The 16,584-nt window shown below is 40.9% G+C and overlaps 1 protein-coding gene across 10 annotated transcripts in view; it reads right to left on the minus strand.

Moving 5' to 3' along the window:
- ARMC4 (armadillo repeat containing 4) overlaps positions 1–16,584 on the minus strand; it is a 207,887-nt gene that overhangs the window by 22,404 nt on the left and 168,899 nt on the right. The window contains exon 22 of one of the 10 annotated variants that reach the window (XM_032621224.1): positions 946–2,973. The exons of the other annotated variants lie outside the window; for them this stretch is intronic. Coding sequence (XP_032477115.1) covers positions 2,752–2,973 — 222 coding nt within the window. The 3' untranslated portion in view covers positions 946–2,751. Of the gene's footprint in view, positions 1–945; positions 2,974–16,584 lie in introns of those variants that run through there. 10 annotated transcript variants of the gene reach the window in all.

Raw genomic sequence — 16,584 nt, forward strand, 5'->3', positions numbered from 1 at the left:
AATTATTACTATTAATCTCATCTTTTTCTTATCACGTCTTGTAAAGGGGAAAAGTGCCCAGCCTGCGACTGCTCTCAGCGGAAGGCGGGGATGAGCTAGGAGAAGGTGCAATCTAGGATAAGGCCATGCGGCATGGGCATGGGAGGCCACTTGTGAGGACCCCGAGTTTATTGTTATCTGTAAGTTGTATTTTTAAGGTTCTTGGACCAAGGCCTGGCTCACAGTAACTGCTCTCCAGTTGTTAGCCCTTAGTACTCTAGTAGAAAACATACTTCAGGAGCTGTACACTCATCCCAACACTAGTGACAGTGATGAAAAGTGTCTACAATTGGCTGGAACAACTGACCCTCTCAAGAAGAGGTTAGGCCGCTGCTGGGCAGTGGAGGCTGGGTCATGTGCTTGAGCACCTCTGTAGAAGAGAGGGCAGGGTTTCTCAGGAATAGGTCAGTGGGATAGAGTCTCTGAGTCCCTGTCAAGTTCTGTTTCTGTGATAGTTTCCAAGAGTCCTTTCTGGAGAAATCAGGGAGACCCGAGAGATAGGGCTCACAGTCCTTAATATAGGCCGGGTGCTGCAGAAGAAGGAAGAGACGGCTCTGTATTTTTGCTTTGAGTTTCACTATGGCTTTCCTCTGGTTCTTAGGAGCTCAAAGAACACTTTTGTGGGGTAAAATGACTTTGAAATAGAGCAGTCAGGAACTTCACCAGTATGTGTTCAAACAAGACCAAGTATGAATTAGAATATGAGCTGGGCTTGTCAATATTCTATTTGAAGGTTTAGAAGACATTTGAAAGATATTAAAAGGGTAATCATATCCTCCAGTAGCTTCCTGAAAAATGTGCAAAGGAGGTCAATCTCTTAAGACTTAGATGACTTCTTTCATACACAATTTAACAGTTTGCTTTGGTATAGAATTCTAGGTTGGAAGTAATTTTTGAGGAGTTGGAAGAGTTTTGAAGGCAATGCTCCATGTTCTTCTTGCTTCTGGTGTTACTGTTGAGAAGTCCAAAGTGATTCTTGATGTTTGCTTTGTGATCTCTGTCTCTCTCCTTCTTTCTCTTTTGAAGATTACAAAATTGTGTGTGTGTGTACTTAACGTCCTGAAATTTTACAATGCTGCATCTCATCGTAGGCCTGTTTTACCCACTGTATACAGGCACCTGATAGGCCCTTTCAATCTAGTGGTTCATACACTTCAGTTCTGGGAAATTCTCCAATTATTTCATTCCATTTCCTCCTCTCCGTTTTCTCAATTATCTCCTTCTGAAGCCAATCTTCCAAAGTTATGTCTTTTGCATGGTGTTCTCTTTTTCTTAATCTTTCCTATTTTCATTTCTTTATCCTTTTGCTCCACTTTCTGGGAGGTTTCTTTACCTTTATTTTCCAATTATTCTATTGGATTTGTGCTTCCTGAATGATGCTTGTTTTTGTTTTTTTTTTAGAGAGTCCTATTCTGGTTTCATGGATGTGATACCTTTTATATTACCTGAGGATGATTTTTTTCTTCTCTGTGCTACACTTTGTTTCTTCCAAGGATTGACTTGTTTCAGTTTGTTTCAGATTCTATCTTACAGGTTCAAGACATCCTTTAGATGCAGTAACTCATTGGATGATTGGAGATTTTGAGTATGTAGGTAGGTGGGGCTTGCTGACTTTGTGCTTTACTACAGGGTGATCGGGGTGGTCTCAGGGCAACTTACAGTGGTGCTCTCTATGAAGACACCAGATTGAAGGGGGCTCAAATGCAGCCCTCACTTACTTACCAGTTCATGAACCCTGGTCAGAGGCTATGCGTCTTCCTGAAAGAAGGGATGCCTTTTTCCTCCCACAAAATTGTGATCTGCTTTTCAAGTCTGACATTAGCAAAGCTTCATCTACCCAGAGAAAAGAACGTTTTCCAATCCACACAACAGTTTCCCACAGGCCAGCAGAGGCCCTGGGAAGGCTGGCTGAAGTTCTCCCCAGGTCAGTGTCTTGATAGCTTTTGTGTTGAGCTGGTCAAATTTTGCAAGAAAGAGCTTTTCAGACTCTAGCCAGCAGAGTAAAGGATTGGCTTCGAGAGATTTGTGAGTGAGTAGGACAGAGAGCTCCATTCAATGGAGCTTAATCTCCGTCTTGGGTAGAGTAGCTACACCTCACAGTGGCTGCTGTCCTCCAGCCCAGAGACACTGTTTTACCCTCTGTGGACAGATGCTGGGCTGCGGACAGCAGTGACTCTGGGGTGGAGTTGGACAAGGGGCTCTAGCTTTCACCCAGTCTTCCTTATTGGAGCCTGCACCCTCAACCCTACCAAACAGTTCCAGAGGTACTTAGTACTACTAGTTCCTGCTATTTTGAGGCTTCCACATTGCAAATTGGATTTGGTCTCAGTTTTCCCCACTTTTGACTTTGCATTCTGATTCCTCAGATCTGCTGGGCAGTTGCTACTCTCCCATTGAATTTCAGCATATACAAATTTATTACATTCTCCTCTGCATTTCTCCAATTTTCCTTGTCCCTGTTGGTTTGTTGTTTTTTTTTAAGTTTCTTGAATGTAATGTTTTAGTAGATTTCAGAAGGAAGAAAAATTAAACTCAGGAGTTTAATTTGTTAATTTGCTATCTTACTTGGAATAGTCCATAGGTTTCCTCCAGACTCTAAGAAAAATGCCCTCTTGTTATCAATTCTGGATACAGTGCCTACATTTAACTTGTGTCTTCTCCCTTTGGGAAGAGACTGAAAGTCCATGTGGCTGTCTGTGTCCTATTGTTAAATCACTTTTGTGAGAGAATATTTAGAGGTAAGTTATTTTGGAGACAAGTTATATGTGTGTATGTAAATATAAATACATATATGCAGTCATCCTTCAGTATCCATAGGGTATTGGTTCCAGGACCTGCCACGGATACCAAAATCCACAGGTGCTCAAGTCCAATAGTTGGTCCCCTGTAACTGTAGTTCCACATCCATGGATTTAACCAACTATTGAAAAAAACCTGCAAAGAAGTGGACGCACACAGTTCAAACCCATGCTGTTCAAAGTCAAGTGTGTGTGTGTGTATACATATATATGATGAATATAAGTTGTACATATGATGTATATTATATCAAGGAGTAGAATGATAAAATTTAACTCTCCAGCTCTGACCTGAACCCTGACCATTTGACTGCCTAGCTGACATCTCAACTTGGATATAAAAATACACATTAAATTTTACATGGACAAAGCTGAACTCCTGATTCTCCCATCTGAAACCCGTTTTCTCACAGCCTCCCCATCTCGATTCATGTCAACTCATCTCTCCACTTGCTTGGGCCAAAGACATTGCAGTGTCCTCAGCTTCCTCGTTTCTCATGGCCCTCATCCAAGACATGAACAAATCTGTTGGCTCCATCTTCAAAATGCGCCCAGACTTGGACCTCTTTTGACTCCCTCCACAGCACTGGTCTGAGTCACTATTCTCTCTTGCCTGAACGTAATAATTAGGCCAAGTTTTTGATATGCAAAAAAGATCTGGGGCTGACTTTGAAGGTATAGCCTAGAGAAAACTAAATCACTCAGACTGGTAACTTAGGAGAATCTTTCCTTCTTTTAAGAAGAAAAGGCAGAGAATAGAAAAGACAACTTAAGTGATCTGCTGGGAGAATGAGGAGCTAGCTCAGAAATGTTAAAGGGACTTCCTTAAGCTGAAAAGAAATGGTACTAATTAATAACAAGAAAACATACCGGGTCCAGGGGAAGATGGCGGAAGAGTAAGACGTGGAGATCATCTTCCTCCCCACAGATACACCAGAAATACACCTACACGTGGAACAACTCCTACAGAACACCTACTGAACGCTGGCAGAAGACCTCAGACCTCCCAAAACGCAAGAAACTCCTCCCCACGTACCTGGGTAGGGCAAAAGAAAAAAGAAAAAACAGAGACAAAAGAATAGGGACGGGACCTGCACCAGTGGGAGGGAGCTGTGAAGGAGGAAAGGTTTCCACACACTAGGAAGCGGGCGGACACTGCACGTGGCAGAGGGGGGAGCTTCAGAGCCACGGAGGAGAGCGCGGCCACAGGGGTGCGGGGGCAAAGCAGAGAGATTCCCGCACAGAGGACCGGTGCGGACAGGCACTCACCAGCCCGAGAGGCTTGTCTGCTCACCCGCCAGGGCGGGCGGGGCTGGGAGCTGAGGCTCGGGCTTCGGTCGGAGCGCAGGGAGAGGACTGGGGTTGGCGGCGTGAACACAGCCTGCAGGGGGTTACTGCGCCACGGCTAGCCGGGAGGGAGTCCGGGAAAAAGTCTGGACCTGCCGAAGAGGCAAGAGACTTTTTCTTCCCTCTTTGTTTCCTGGTGCGCGAGGAGAAGGGATTAAGAGCGCTGCTTAAGGGAGCTCCAGAGATGGGCGCGAGCCGCGGCTCAGCGCGGACCCCAGAGACGGGCAAGAGATGCTAAGGCTGCTGCTGCCGCCACCAAGAAGCCTGTGTGTGAGCACAGGTCACTATCCACACCTCCCTTCCGGGGAGCCTGCACAGCCCGCCACTGCCAGCGTCCCGGGATCCAGGGACAACTTCCCCGGGAGAACGCACGGCGCACCTCAGGCTGGTGCAACGTCACACCGGCCTCTGCCACCGCAGGCTCGTCCCGCACTCCGGGCCCCTCCCTCCCCCCCGGCCTGAGTGAGCCAGAGCCCCCGAATCAGCGGCTCCTTTAACCCCGTCCTGTCTGAGCGAAAAACACGCCCTCCGGCGACCTACACGCAGAGGCAGGGCCAAATCCAAAGCTGAACCCCGGGAGCTGTGAGAACAAAGAAGAGAAAGGGGAATCTCTCCCAGTAGCCTCAGAAGCAGCGGATTAAAGCTCCACCATCAACTTGATGTACCTGCATCTGTGGAATACCTGAATAGACAACCAATCATCCCAAACTGAGGAGGTGGACTTTGAGAGCAAGATTTATGATTTTTTCCCCTTTTCCTCTTTTTGTGAGTGTGTATGTGTATGCTTCTGTGTGAGATTTTGTCTGTAGAGCTTTGCTTCCACCATTTGTCCTAAGGTTCTATCTGTCCATTTTTTTTAATAATTAATTTTAATAACTTTATTTTATTTTACTTTATCTACTTTCTTTATTTTCTTCCTTCCCTCCTTTAGACAACAAATCATCCCAAATTGAGGAGGTGGACTTTGAGAGCAAGATTTATTACTTCTTTCCCCTTTTCCTTTTTGTGAGTGTGTATGTGTACGCTTCTCTATGAGATTTTGTCTGCAGAGCTTTGCTTCCACCATTTGTCCTAAGCTTCTGTCTGTTTTTCAATTTTTTTCTGAATAATTATTTTTTAATTTAATAACTTTATTATCTCTCACTTTATTTTACTTTATCTTTTTCCCTTCCTTCCCTCCTTCCTTCCTCCCTCCTTCCTTTCATTCATTCCTTCTTTCTTCCTTCCTTCCTTCCTCCCTCCATCCCTTTCTTCCTTTCTTTCTTCCTACTTCTACTAATTCTTTCTCTCTACCTTTTCTCCCTTTTATTCTGAGCCGTGTGGATGAAAGGCTGTTGGTGCTGCAGCCAGGAGTCAGTTCTGTGTCTCTGAGGTGGGAGAGCCAACTTCAGGACTCTGGTCAACAAGAGACCTCCCATCTCCACATAATATCAAATGGCAAAAATCTCCCAGAGATCTCCATCTCAACACCAACATCCAGCTTCACTCAACGACCAGCAAGCTACAGTGCTGGACACCCTATGCCAAACAACTAGCAAGACAGGAACACAACCCCACCCATTAGGAGAGAGGCTGCCTAAAATCATAATAAGCCCACAGACACCCCAAAACACACCACCAAACGTGGACCTGCCCACCAGAAAGACAAGATCCAGCCTCAACCACCAGAACACAGGCACTAGTCCCCTCCACCAGGAAGCCTACACAACCCACTGAACCAACCTTAGCCACTGGGGACAGACACCAAAAACAACGGGAACTACAAACCTGCAGCCTGCAAAAAGGAGACCTCAAACACAGTAAGATAAGCAAAATGAGAAAACAGAAAATCACACAGCAGATGAAGGAACAAGATAGAAACCCACCCGACCTAACAAATGAAGAGGAAATAGGAAATCTACCTGAAAAAGAATTCAGAATAATGATAGTAAAGATGATCCAAAATCTTGGAAATAGAATAGACAAAATGCAAGAAACATTTAACAAGGACCTAGAAGAAATAAACATGAAACAACCAACGATGAACAACACAATAAATGAAATTGAAAATTCTCTAGAAGGGATCAATCACAGAATAACTGAGGCAGAAGAACGGATTAGTGACCTGGAAGATAAAATAGTGGAAATAACTACTGCAGAGCAGAATAAAGAAAAGAGAATGAAAAGAACTGAGGAGAGTCTCACAAACCTCTGGGACAACATTAAACGCACCAACATTCGAATTATAGGGGTTCCAGAAGAAGAAGAGAAAAAGAAAGGGACTGAGAAAATATTTGAAGAGATTATAGTTGAAAACTTCCCTAATATGGGAAAGGAAATAGTTAATGAAATGCAGGAAGCACATACAGGATGTGCCATACAAGATAAATCCAAGGAGAAATACGCCAAGACACATATTAATCAAACTGTCAAAATTTAAATACAAAGAGAGCAGATTAAAAGCAGCAAGGGAAAAACAACAAATAACACATAAGGGAATCCCCATAAGGTTAACAGCTGATCTCTCAGCAGAAACTCTGCAAGCCAGAAGGGACTGGCAGGACATACTGAAAGTGATGAAGGAGAAAAACCTGCAACCAAGATTACTCTACCCAACAAGGATCTCATTCAGACTTGATGGAGAAATTAAAACCTTTACAGACAAGCAAAAGCTGAGCGAGTTCAGCACCACCAAACCAGCTTTACAACAAATGCTAAAGGAACTTCTCTAGGCAAGAAACACAAGAGAAGGAAAACACCTACAAAAACGAACCCAATACAGGTTAGAAAATGGGAATAGGAACACACGTATCGATAATTACCTTAAATGTAAATAGAATAAATGCTCCCTCGAAAAGACACAGATTGGCTAAATGGATACAAAAACAAGACCCATATATATGCTGTCTACAAGAGACCCACTTCAGACCTAGAGACACATACAGACTGAAAGTAAGGGGATGGAAAAAGATATTCCATGAAAATGGAAACCAATAGAGAGCTGGAGTAGCAATTCTCAGACACAACAGACTTTAAAATAAAGACTAGTAGAAGAGACAAAGAAGGACACTACATAATGATCAAGGGATCGATCCGAGAAGAAGATATAACAATTGTAAATATTTATGCACCCAACAAAGGAGCACCTCAATACATAAGGCAAATACTAACAGCCATAAAAGGGGAAATCGACAGTAACACATTCATAGTAGGGGACTGTAACACCCCACTTTCACCAACGGACAGATCATCCAAAAAGAAAATAAATAAGGAAACACAAGCTTTAAATGATACATTAAACAAGATGGACTTAATTGATATTTATAGGACATTCCATCCAAAAACAACAGAATACACATTTTTCTCAAGTGCTCATGGAACATTCTCCAGGGTAGATCATATCTTGGGTCACAAATCAAGCCTTGGTAAACTTAAGAAAACTGAAATTGTATCAAGTATCTTTTCCGACCACAATGCTATGAGACTAGATATCAATTACAGGAAAAGATCTGTAAAAATTACAAACACATGGAGGCCAAACAATACACTACTTAATAACGAAGTGATCACTGAAGAAATCAAAGAGGAAATCAAAAAATACCTAGAAACATGACAATAGAGACACGATGACTCAAAACCTATGGGATGCAGCAAAAGCAGTTCTAAGAGGGAAGTTTATAGCAATACAATCCTACCTTAAGAAACAGGAAACATCTCGAATAAACAACCTAACCTTGCACCTTAAGCAATTGGAGAAAGAAGAACAAAAACCCCCCCAAAGTTAGCAGAAGGAAAGAAATCATAGGAATCAGATCAGAAATAAATGAAAAAGAAACGAAGGAAACAATAGCAAAGATCAATAAAACTAGAAGCTGGTTCTTTGAGAAGATAAACAAAATAGATAAACCATTAGCCAGACTCATAAAGAAAAAAAGGGAAAAGACTCAAATCAATAGAATTAGAAATGAAAAAGGAGAAGTAACAACTGACACTGCAGAAATACAAAAGATCATGAGAGATTACTACAAGCAACTCTATGCCAATGAAATGGACAACCTGGAAGAAATGGACAAATTCTTAGAAATGCACAACCTGCCAAGACTGAATCAGGAAGAAACAGAAAATATGAACAGACCCATCACAAGCACTGAAATTGAAACTGTGATTAAAAATCTTCCAACAAACAAAAGCCCAGGACCAGATGGCTTCACAGGCGAATTCTATCAAACATTTAGAGAAGAGCTAACACCTATCCTTCTCAAATTCTTCCGAAATATAGCAGAGGGAGGAACACTCCCAAACTCATTCTACGAGGCCACGATCACCTTGATACCAAAACCAGACAAGGATGTCACAAAGAAAGAAAACTACAGGCCAATGTCACTGATGAACATAGATGCAAAAATCCTCAACAAAATAACTAGCAAACAGAATCCAACAGCACATTAAAAGGATCATACACCATGATGAAGTGGGGTTTATTCCAGGAATGCAAGGATTCTTCAATATACGCAAATCTATGAATGTGATAAACCATATTAACAAATTGAAGGAGAAAAACGATATGATCATCTCAATAGATGCAGAGAAAGCTTTTGACAAAATTTAACACCTATTTTTGATAAAAACCCTGCAGAAAGTAGGCATAGAGGGAACTTTCCTCAACATAATAAAGGCCATATATGACAAGCCCACAGCCGACATCGTCCTCAATGGTGCAAAACTGAAAGCATTTCCACTAAGATCAGGAACAAGACAAGGTTGCCCACTCTCATCACTCTTATTCAACATAGTTTTGGAAGTTTCAGCCACAGCAATCAGAGAAGAAAAGGAAATTAAAGGAATCCAAATCGCAAAAGAAGAAGTAAAGTTGTCACTATTTGCAGATGACACGATACTATACATAGAGAATCCTAAAGATGCTACCAGAAAACTACTAGAGCTAATCAATGAATTTGGTAAGGTAGCAGGAAACAAACTTAATGCACAGAAATCTCTGGCATTCCTATACACTGATGATGAAAAATCTGAAAGTGCAATCAAGAAAACACTCCCATTTACCATTTCAACAAAAAGAATAAAATACGTAGGAATAAACCTACCTAAGGAGACAAAAGACCTGTATGCAGAAAATTATAAGACACTGATGAAAGAAATTAAATATGATACAAATAGATGGAGAGATATACCATGTTCTTGGATGGGAAGAATCAACATTGTGAAAATGACTCTACTACCCAAAGCAATCTACAGATTCAATGCAATCCCTATCAAACTACCACTGGCATTTTTCACAGAACTAGAACAAAAAATTGCACAATTTGTATGGAAACACAAAAGACCCCGAATACCCAAAGCAATCTTGAGAACGAAAAACGGAGCTGGAGGAATCAGGCTCCCTGACTTCAGACTATACTACAAAGCTACAGTAATCAAGACAGTATCGTACCGGCACAAAAGCAGAAAGATAGATCAATGGAACAGGATAGAAAGTCCAGAGATAAACACATGCACATATGGTCACCTTATCTTTGATAAAGGAGGCAGGAATGTACAGTGGAGAAAGGACAGCCTCTTCAATAAGTGGTGCTGGGAAAACTAGACAGGTACATGTAAAACTTTGAGATTAGATCACTCTCTAACACCATACACAAAAATAAGCTCAAAATGGATTAAAGACCTAAATGTAAGGCCAGAAACTATCAACCTCTTAGAGGAAAACATAGGCAGAACACTCTATGACATAAATCACAGCAAGATCCTTTTTGACCCACCTCCTAGAGATACGGAAATAAAAACAAAAATAAACAAATGGGAGCTAAGGAAACTTCAAAGCTTTTGCACAGCAAAGGAAACCATACACAAGACCAAAAGACAACCCTCAGAATGGGAGAAAATATTTGCAAATGAAGCAACTGGCAAAGGATTTATCTCCAAAAATTACAAGCAGCTCATGCAGCTCAATAACAAGGAAACAAACAACCCAATCCAAAAATGGGCAGAAGACCTAAATAGACATTTCTGCAAAGAAGATATACAGACTGCCAACAAACACATGAAAGAATGCTCAACATCTTTAATCATTAGAGAAATGCAAATCAAAACTACAATGAGATATCATCTCACACCACACACCAGTCAGAATGGCCATCATCAAAAAATCTAGAAACAATAAATGCTGGACAGGGTGTGGAGAAAAGGGAACACTCTTGCACTGTTGGTGGGAATGTGAATTGGTACAGCCACTGTGGAGAGCAGTACAGAGGTTCCTTAAAAACTACCAATAGAACTACCATATGACCCAGCAATCCCACTACTGGGCATATACCCTGAGAAAACCATAATTCAAAAAGAGTCACGTACCAAAATGTTCATTGCAGCTCTATTTAAAATAGCCCCGAGATGGAAACAACCTAAGAGCCCATCATGGGATGAATGGATAAAGAAGATGTGGCACATATATACAACGGAATATTACTCAGCCATAAAAAGAAACGAAATTGAGCTATTTGTAATGAGGTGGATAGACCTAGAGTCTGTCATACACAGTGAAGTAAGTCAGAAAGAAAAAGACAAATACCGTATGCTAACACATATATATGGAATTTAAGAAAAAAATGTCATGAAGAACCTAGGAGCAAGACAGGAATAAAGACACAGACCTACTGGAGAATGGACTTGAGGATATGGGGAGGGGGAAGGGTGAGCTGTGACAAAGCGAGAAAGAGGCATGGACATATATACACTACCAAACGTAAAGTAGATAGCTAGTGGGAAGCATCCGCATAGCACAAGGATATCAGCTCAGTGCTTTGTGACTGCCTGGAGAGGTGGGATAGGGAGGGTGGGAGGGAGGGAGATGCAAGAGGGAAGAGATATGGGAACATATGTATAACTGATTCACGTTGTTATATAGCAAAAACACACCATTGTAAAGCAATTATACCCCAATAAAGATGTTAAAAAAATATCCCATTTACAACTGTGTCAAAAAGAATAAAATACCCAGGGATAACTTCAACCAAAGTGAAAGATCTATATACTGAAAACTATAAGACACTGATGAAAGAAACTGAAGAATAAAATAAATGGAGGGGGCGAAGTCAAGATTGCAGTGTGGGATAACACTGAGTTAGCCTCTCCCCACAACTAGGGTGCCTGCTGGCTGCTGGTGGGGGACCCTGATGCCCAAGGAGACGGGAGGGACCCCCAGGTGAACCGGTAGGAAGTGGGCTACAGAGGGGGGAGGAGAAGTGGAGACCAGACTGCATTGGCACCCCTGAGGCAGGGGAGATCAGGAGAGGCAGGCAGGAGGGACCGTCTGGGAGGAGCAGGAGAGGAGGGCATTTGCCCCCCCACTCGAGCCCAGGAAGCCAGCTGGGCTCCCAGGTGAGGTCCCCCGCCCTCTGTGACCAGGCGTGGGGGGCATGCCTGGGCCCCTTCTGTTTCTTGAGCCTAAGCCCTGCCCCCCACAGCCCCCAGGCCTTTTCCAGCCCTATGGGTCCTGAGCATTGGCCCCACCCACTGCCCAAACCTCATCCTTGCTTAGGCCCTGCCCTCCACAGCCAAGGCCTTTTCCCTCTTTTTTTTCTTTCTTTCTTTCTTTTTTTTTTTTTGGTTTCTCTTTTCCCTCCTCCTCTCTTTTACTATGGTGGTACAGTTGTACCTTCCAGGTGTTGATTCATCTATATTTTAATTTTTATATTCTTTCTAACATATCTGTTGGTTTCCTAGTCTAATTTTATTTTTTACTTCATTTTCTCTTTTTTTTTTTTTTTTTTTTTTTGCCACCCCACATGGCTTGCAGGATCTTGGTTCACAGGCGGGGGTCAGGCCAAAGCTCCTGCAGTGGGAGCTCTGAACCACTGGACTAACAGAGAACCTCAGACCCCAGGGAATATTCATCAGAGTGAGGTCTCATGGAGGTCCTCATACCAGCACCAAGACCCAGCTCTACCCAGCAGCCTACAGACTCCAGGGTTGGAAGCCTCAGGCCAAACAACCACTAAGACAGGAACACAATCCCACTCAAAAAAAATGAGATGGCAAATAATATGTCACAGATGATGGAGCAAGGTAAAAACCTACAGGACCAAATAAATGAAGAGGAAATAGGAAATCTACCTGAAAAAGAATTCAGAGTAATGATAGTAAAGATGATCCAGAATCTTAGAAATAGAATGGAGGCACAGATTGAGAAAATACAAGAAATGATTAACAAAGATCTAGAAGAACTGAAGAACATACAGAGATGAACATAATAACTGAAATGAAAAATACACTAGAAGGAAACAATAACAGAATAACAGAGGCAGAAAGACGAATAACTGAGCTGGAAGACAAAATGGTGGAAATAACTGCCGAGGAGCAAAATAAAAAGAATGAAAAAAATTGAAGGCAATCTCAGAGACCTCTGGGACAACACTAAATGCACCAGCATTCAAATTATAGGGGTCCCAGAAGAAGAAGAGAAAAAGAAAGGGTCTGAGAAAATATTTGAAGAGATTATAGTCAAAAAATTCCCTAGTATGGGAAAGGATTTAGTCACCCAAGTCGAGGAAGCACAGAGAGTCCCACACAGGGTAAACCCTAGGAAAAACACACCAAGACACACATTAATCAAACTAACAAAGATTAAATTCAAAGAAGAAATATTAAAAGCAGCAAGGGACAAACAACAAATAACATAAAAAGGAATCTCCATAAGGTTATCAGCTGATTTTTCAGCAGAAACTCTGCAGGCTAGAAGGGAGTGGTAGGATATACTTAAAGTAATGAAAGAGAAAAACCTACAACCAAGATTACCCAGCAAGGACCTATTCAGATTCGGCAGAGAAATCGGGAGCTTTTTAGACAAGCAAAAGCTAACAGCACCACCAAACCAGCTTTACAACAAATGCTGGAGAAACTTCTCTAGGTGCGAAACACAAGAGAAGAAAAAGACCCACAAAAGCAAACCCAAAACAAATAAGAAAATGGTAATAGGAATAAACATATGGATAATAACCTTGAATGTAAATGGATTAAATGCTCCAACCAAAAGACACAGACTGGCTGAATGGAAAAATACAAGACCTATATACATGCTGGCTACAAGAGACCTATTTCAGACCTAGGGACACATACAGACTGAAGGTGAAGGGATGGAAAAAGTATTCCATGCAAATGGAAATCAAAAGAAAGCTGAGTAGCAATACTCGTATCTGATAAAATAGACTTTTAAATAAAGACTGTTTTAAGAGATAAGGAGGGACACTACATAATGATCAAGGGATCAATCCAAGAAGAAAATATAACGATTATAAATGTTTATGCACCCAACATAGGAGCACCTCAATACATAAGGAAAATGCTAACAACTATGAAAGGAGAAATCCACAGTTACACAATAATAGTAGGGGATTTTAACACACCACTTAACAACACTGGACAGATCACCCAAGCAGAAAATGAATAAGGAAACACAAGCTTTAAATGACACAATAGACCAGATAGATTTAATTGATATTTATAGAGCATTCCACCCAAAAGTGGCAGAATACACTTTCTTCTCAAGTGCACATGGAACATTCTCCAGGATAGATCACATCTTGGGTCACAAATCAAGCCTTGGAAATTTTAAGAAAATTGAAATCGTATCAAGCATCTTTTCTGACCACAATGCTATGAGATTGGAAATCAATTACAGGAAAAAAAAACCTGTAAAAACTACAAATACATGGAGGCTAAACAGTGCACTACTAAATAACCAACAGATCACTCAAGAAATCAAAAAGAAAATTAAAAATACCTAGAAACAAATGACAACAAAAACAGGACGACCCAAAACCTATGGGATGCAGCAAAAGCAGTTCTATGAGAGAAGTTTATAGCAATTCAATTTCACCTCAAGAAACAAGAAAACTCTCAAATAAACAATATATCCCTACAATTAAAACAACTAGAGAAAGAAGAACAAAGAAAATCTAAAGTCAGTAGAAGGAAAGAAATCATAAAAATCAGAGCAGAACAGCTTCCCTGGTGGCGCAGTGGTTGAGAGTCTGCCTGCCGATGCAGGGGACGTGGGTTTGTGCCCTGGTCCGGGAAGATCCCACATGCTGCGGAGTGGCTGGGCCCATGAGCCATGGCTGCGGAGCCTGTGCGTCCAGAGCCTGTGCTCCGCAATGGGAGAGGCCACAACAGTGAGAGGCCCGTGTACCGAAAAAAAAAAAAAAACAAAAAACAGCAGAAATAAATGAAATAGAAATGAAGAAAACAATAGCAAAGATCTATAAAACTAAAAGCTGGTTCTTTGAGAAGATAAACAAAATTGATAAACCCTTAGCCAGACTCATCAAGAAAAAAAAGGAGAGAATGCAAATCAATACATTTAGAAATCAAAAAGGAGAAACTGACACCACAGAAATACAAAGGATAATAAGAGACTACTACAAACAGCTATATGCCAATAAAATGGACAACCTGGAAGAAACGGACAAATTCATGGAAAGGTACAATTTTCCAAGACTGAACCAGGAAGAATTAGAAAATATGAACAGACCTATTGCAAGTAATGAAATTGAAACCATAATTAAAAATCTTCCAACAAACAAAAGTCCAGGACCAGATGGCTTCACAGGCGAATTCTATCAAACATTTAGAGAAGAGCTAACACTGATCCTTCTCAGGCTCTTCCAAAAAATTGCAGAGGGAGAAACACTCCCAAATTCATTCTGTGAAGCCACCATCACCCTGATATCAAAAGCAGGAAAAGATATCACAAAAAAAAAGAAAACTATAGACCAATGTAACTGATGAACATAAATGCAAAAATCTGAACAAAATGCTAGCAAACAGAATCCAACAACACATTGAAAGGATCATAAACCATGATCAAGGGGGATTTATCCCAGCAATGTAAGGATTCTTCAATAAACGCAAATCAACCAATGTGATATACCACATTAACAAGTTAAGCAATAAAAACCATATGATGACCTCAATAGATGCAGAAAAAGCTTTTGACAAAATTCAACACCCATTTATGATAAAAACTCTCCAGAAAGTGGGCATAGAGGGAACCTATCTCAACATAATAAAGGCCATATATGACAAATCCACAGCAAGCATCATACTCAATGCTGAAAAACTGAAAGCATTTCCACTAAGATCAGGAAAAAGACAAGGATGTCCACTCTCACCACTATTATTCTGCATAGTTTTGGAAGTCCTAAACACAGCAATCAGACAAGAAAAAGAAAAAAAAGGAATACAAATTGGAAAAGACGAAGTAAAACTGTCACTTTCTGTGGATGACATGATACTATACACAGAAAATCCTAAAGATGCCAACAGAAAACTACTAGAACTAATCAATGTATTTGGTAAGGTTGCCGGATACAAAATTAATGCACAGAAATCTCTGGCATTCATATACACCAACAACGAAAAATCAGAAAGAGAAATTAAGGAACCAATCCCATTTACCATCACAACAGAACTAATAAAATACCTTGGAATAAACCTGCCTAAGGAGGTGAAAGACTTGTACTCAGAAAACTATAAACCACTGATGAAAGAAATCAAAAATGACATAAACAGATGGAGAAATATACCATGTTCATCAATTCGAAGAATCAATACTGTGAATATCACTATACTATACTACCCAAAGCAACCTACAGATTCAACGCAATCCCTGTCAAACTACAAATGGCATTCTTCACAGAACTGAACAAAAAATTTTACAATTTGAATGGAAACACAAAAGACCCCGAATAGCCAAAGCAGTCTTGAGAAAGAAAAACAGAGTTGGAGAAATCAGGCTCCCTGACTTCAGACTATACCACAGAGCTACAGTAATCAAGACAGTATCGTACGGGCACAAAAACAGAAATATAGAACAATGGTACGGGATAAAATGCCAAGAGATAAACCCACGCACATATGGTCACCTAATTTATGACAAAGGAGGCAAGAACATACAATGGAGAAAAGACAGCCCTTTCAATAAGTGGTGCTGGGCCTCAATACATAAGGCAAATACTAACAGCCATAAAAGGGGAAATCGACAGTAACACATTCATAGTAGGGGACTGTAACACCCCACTTTCACCAACGGACAGATCATCCAAAAAGAAAATAAATAAGGAAACACAAGCTTTAAATGATACATTAAACAAGATGGACTTAATTGATATTTATAGGACATTCCATCCAAAAACAACAGAATACACATTTTTCTCAAGTGCTCATGGAACATTCTCCAGGGTAGATCATATCTTGGGTCACAAATCAAGCCTTGGTAAATTTAAGAAAACTGAAATTGTATCAAGTATCTTTTCCGACCACAATGCTATGAGACTAGATATCAATTACAGGAAAAGATCTGTAAAAATTACAAACACATGGAGGCTAAACAATACACTACTTAATAACGAAGTGA

Source organism: Phocoena sinus, chromosome 2, assembly GCF_008692025.1.
Source record: "Phocoena sinus isolate mPhoSin1 chromosome 2, mPhoSin1.pri, whole genome shotgun sequence".
In the NCBI taxonomy this organism is placed as follows: domain Eukaryota; kingdom Metazoa; phylum Chordata; class Mammalia; order Artiodactyla; family Phocoenidae; genus Phocoena; species Phocoena sinus.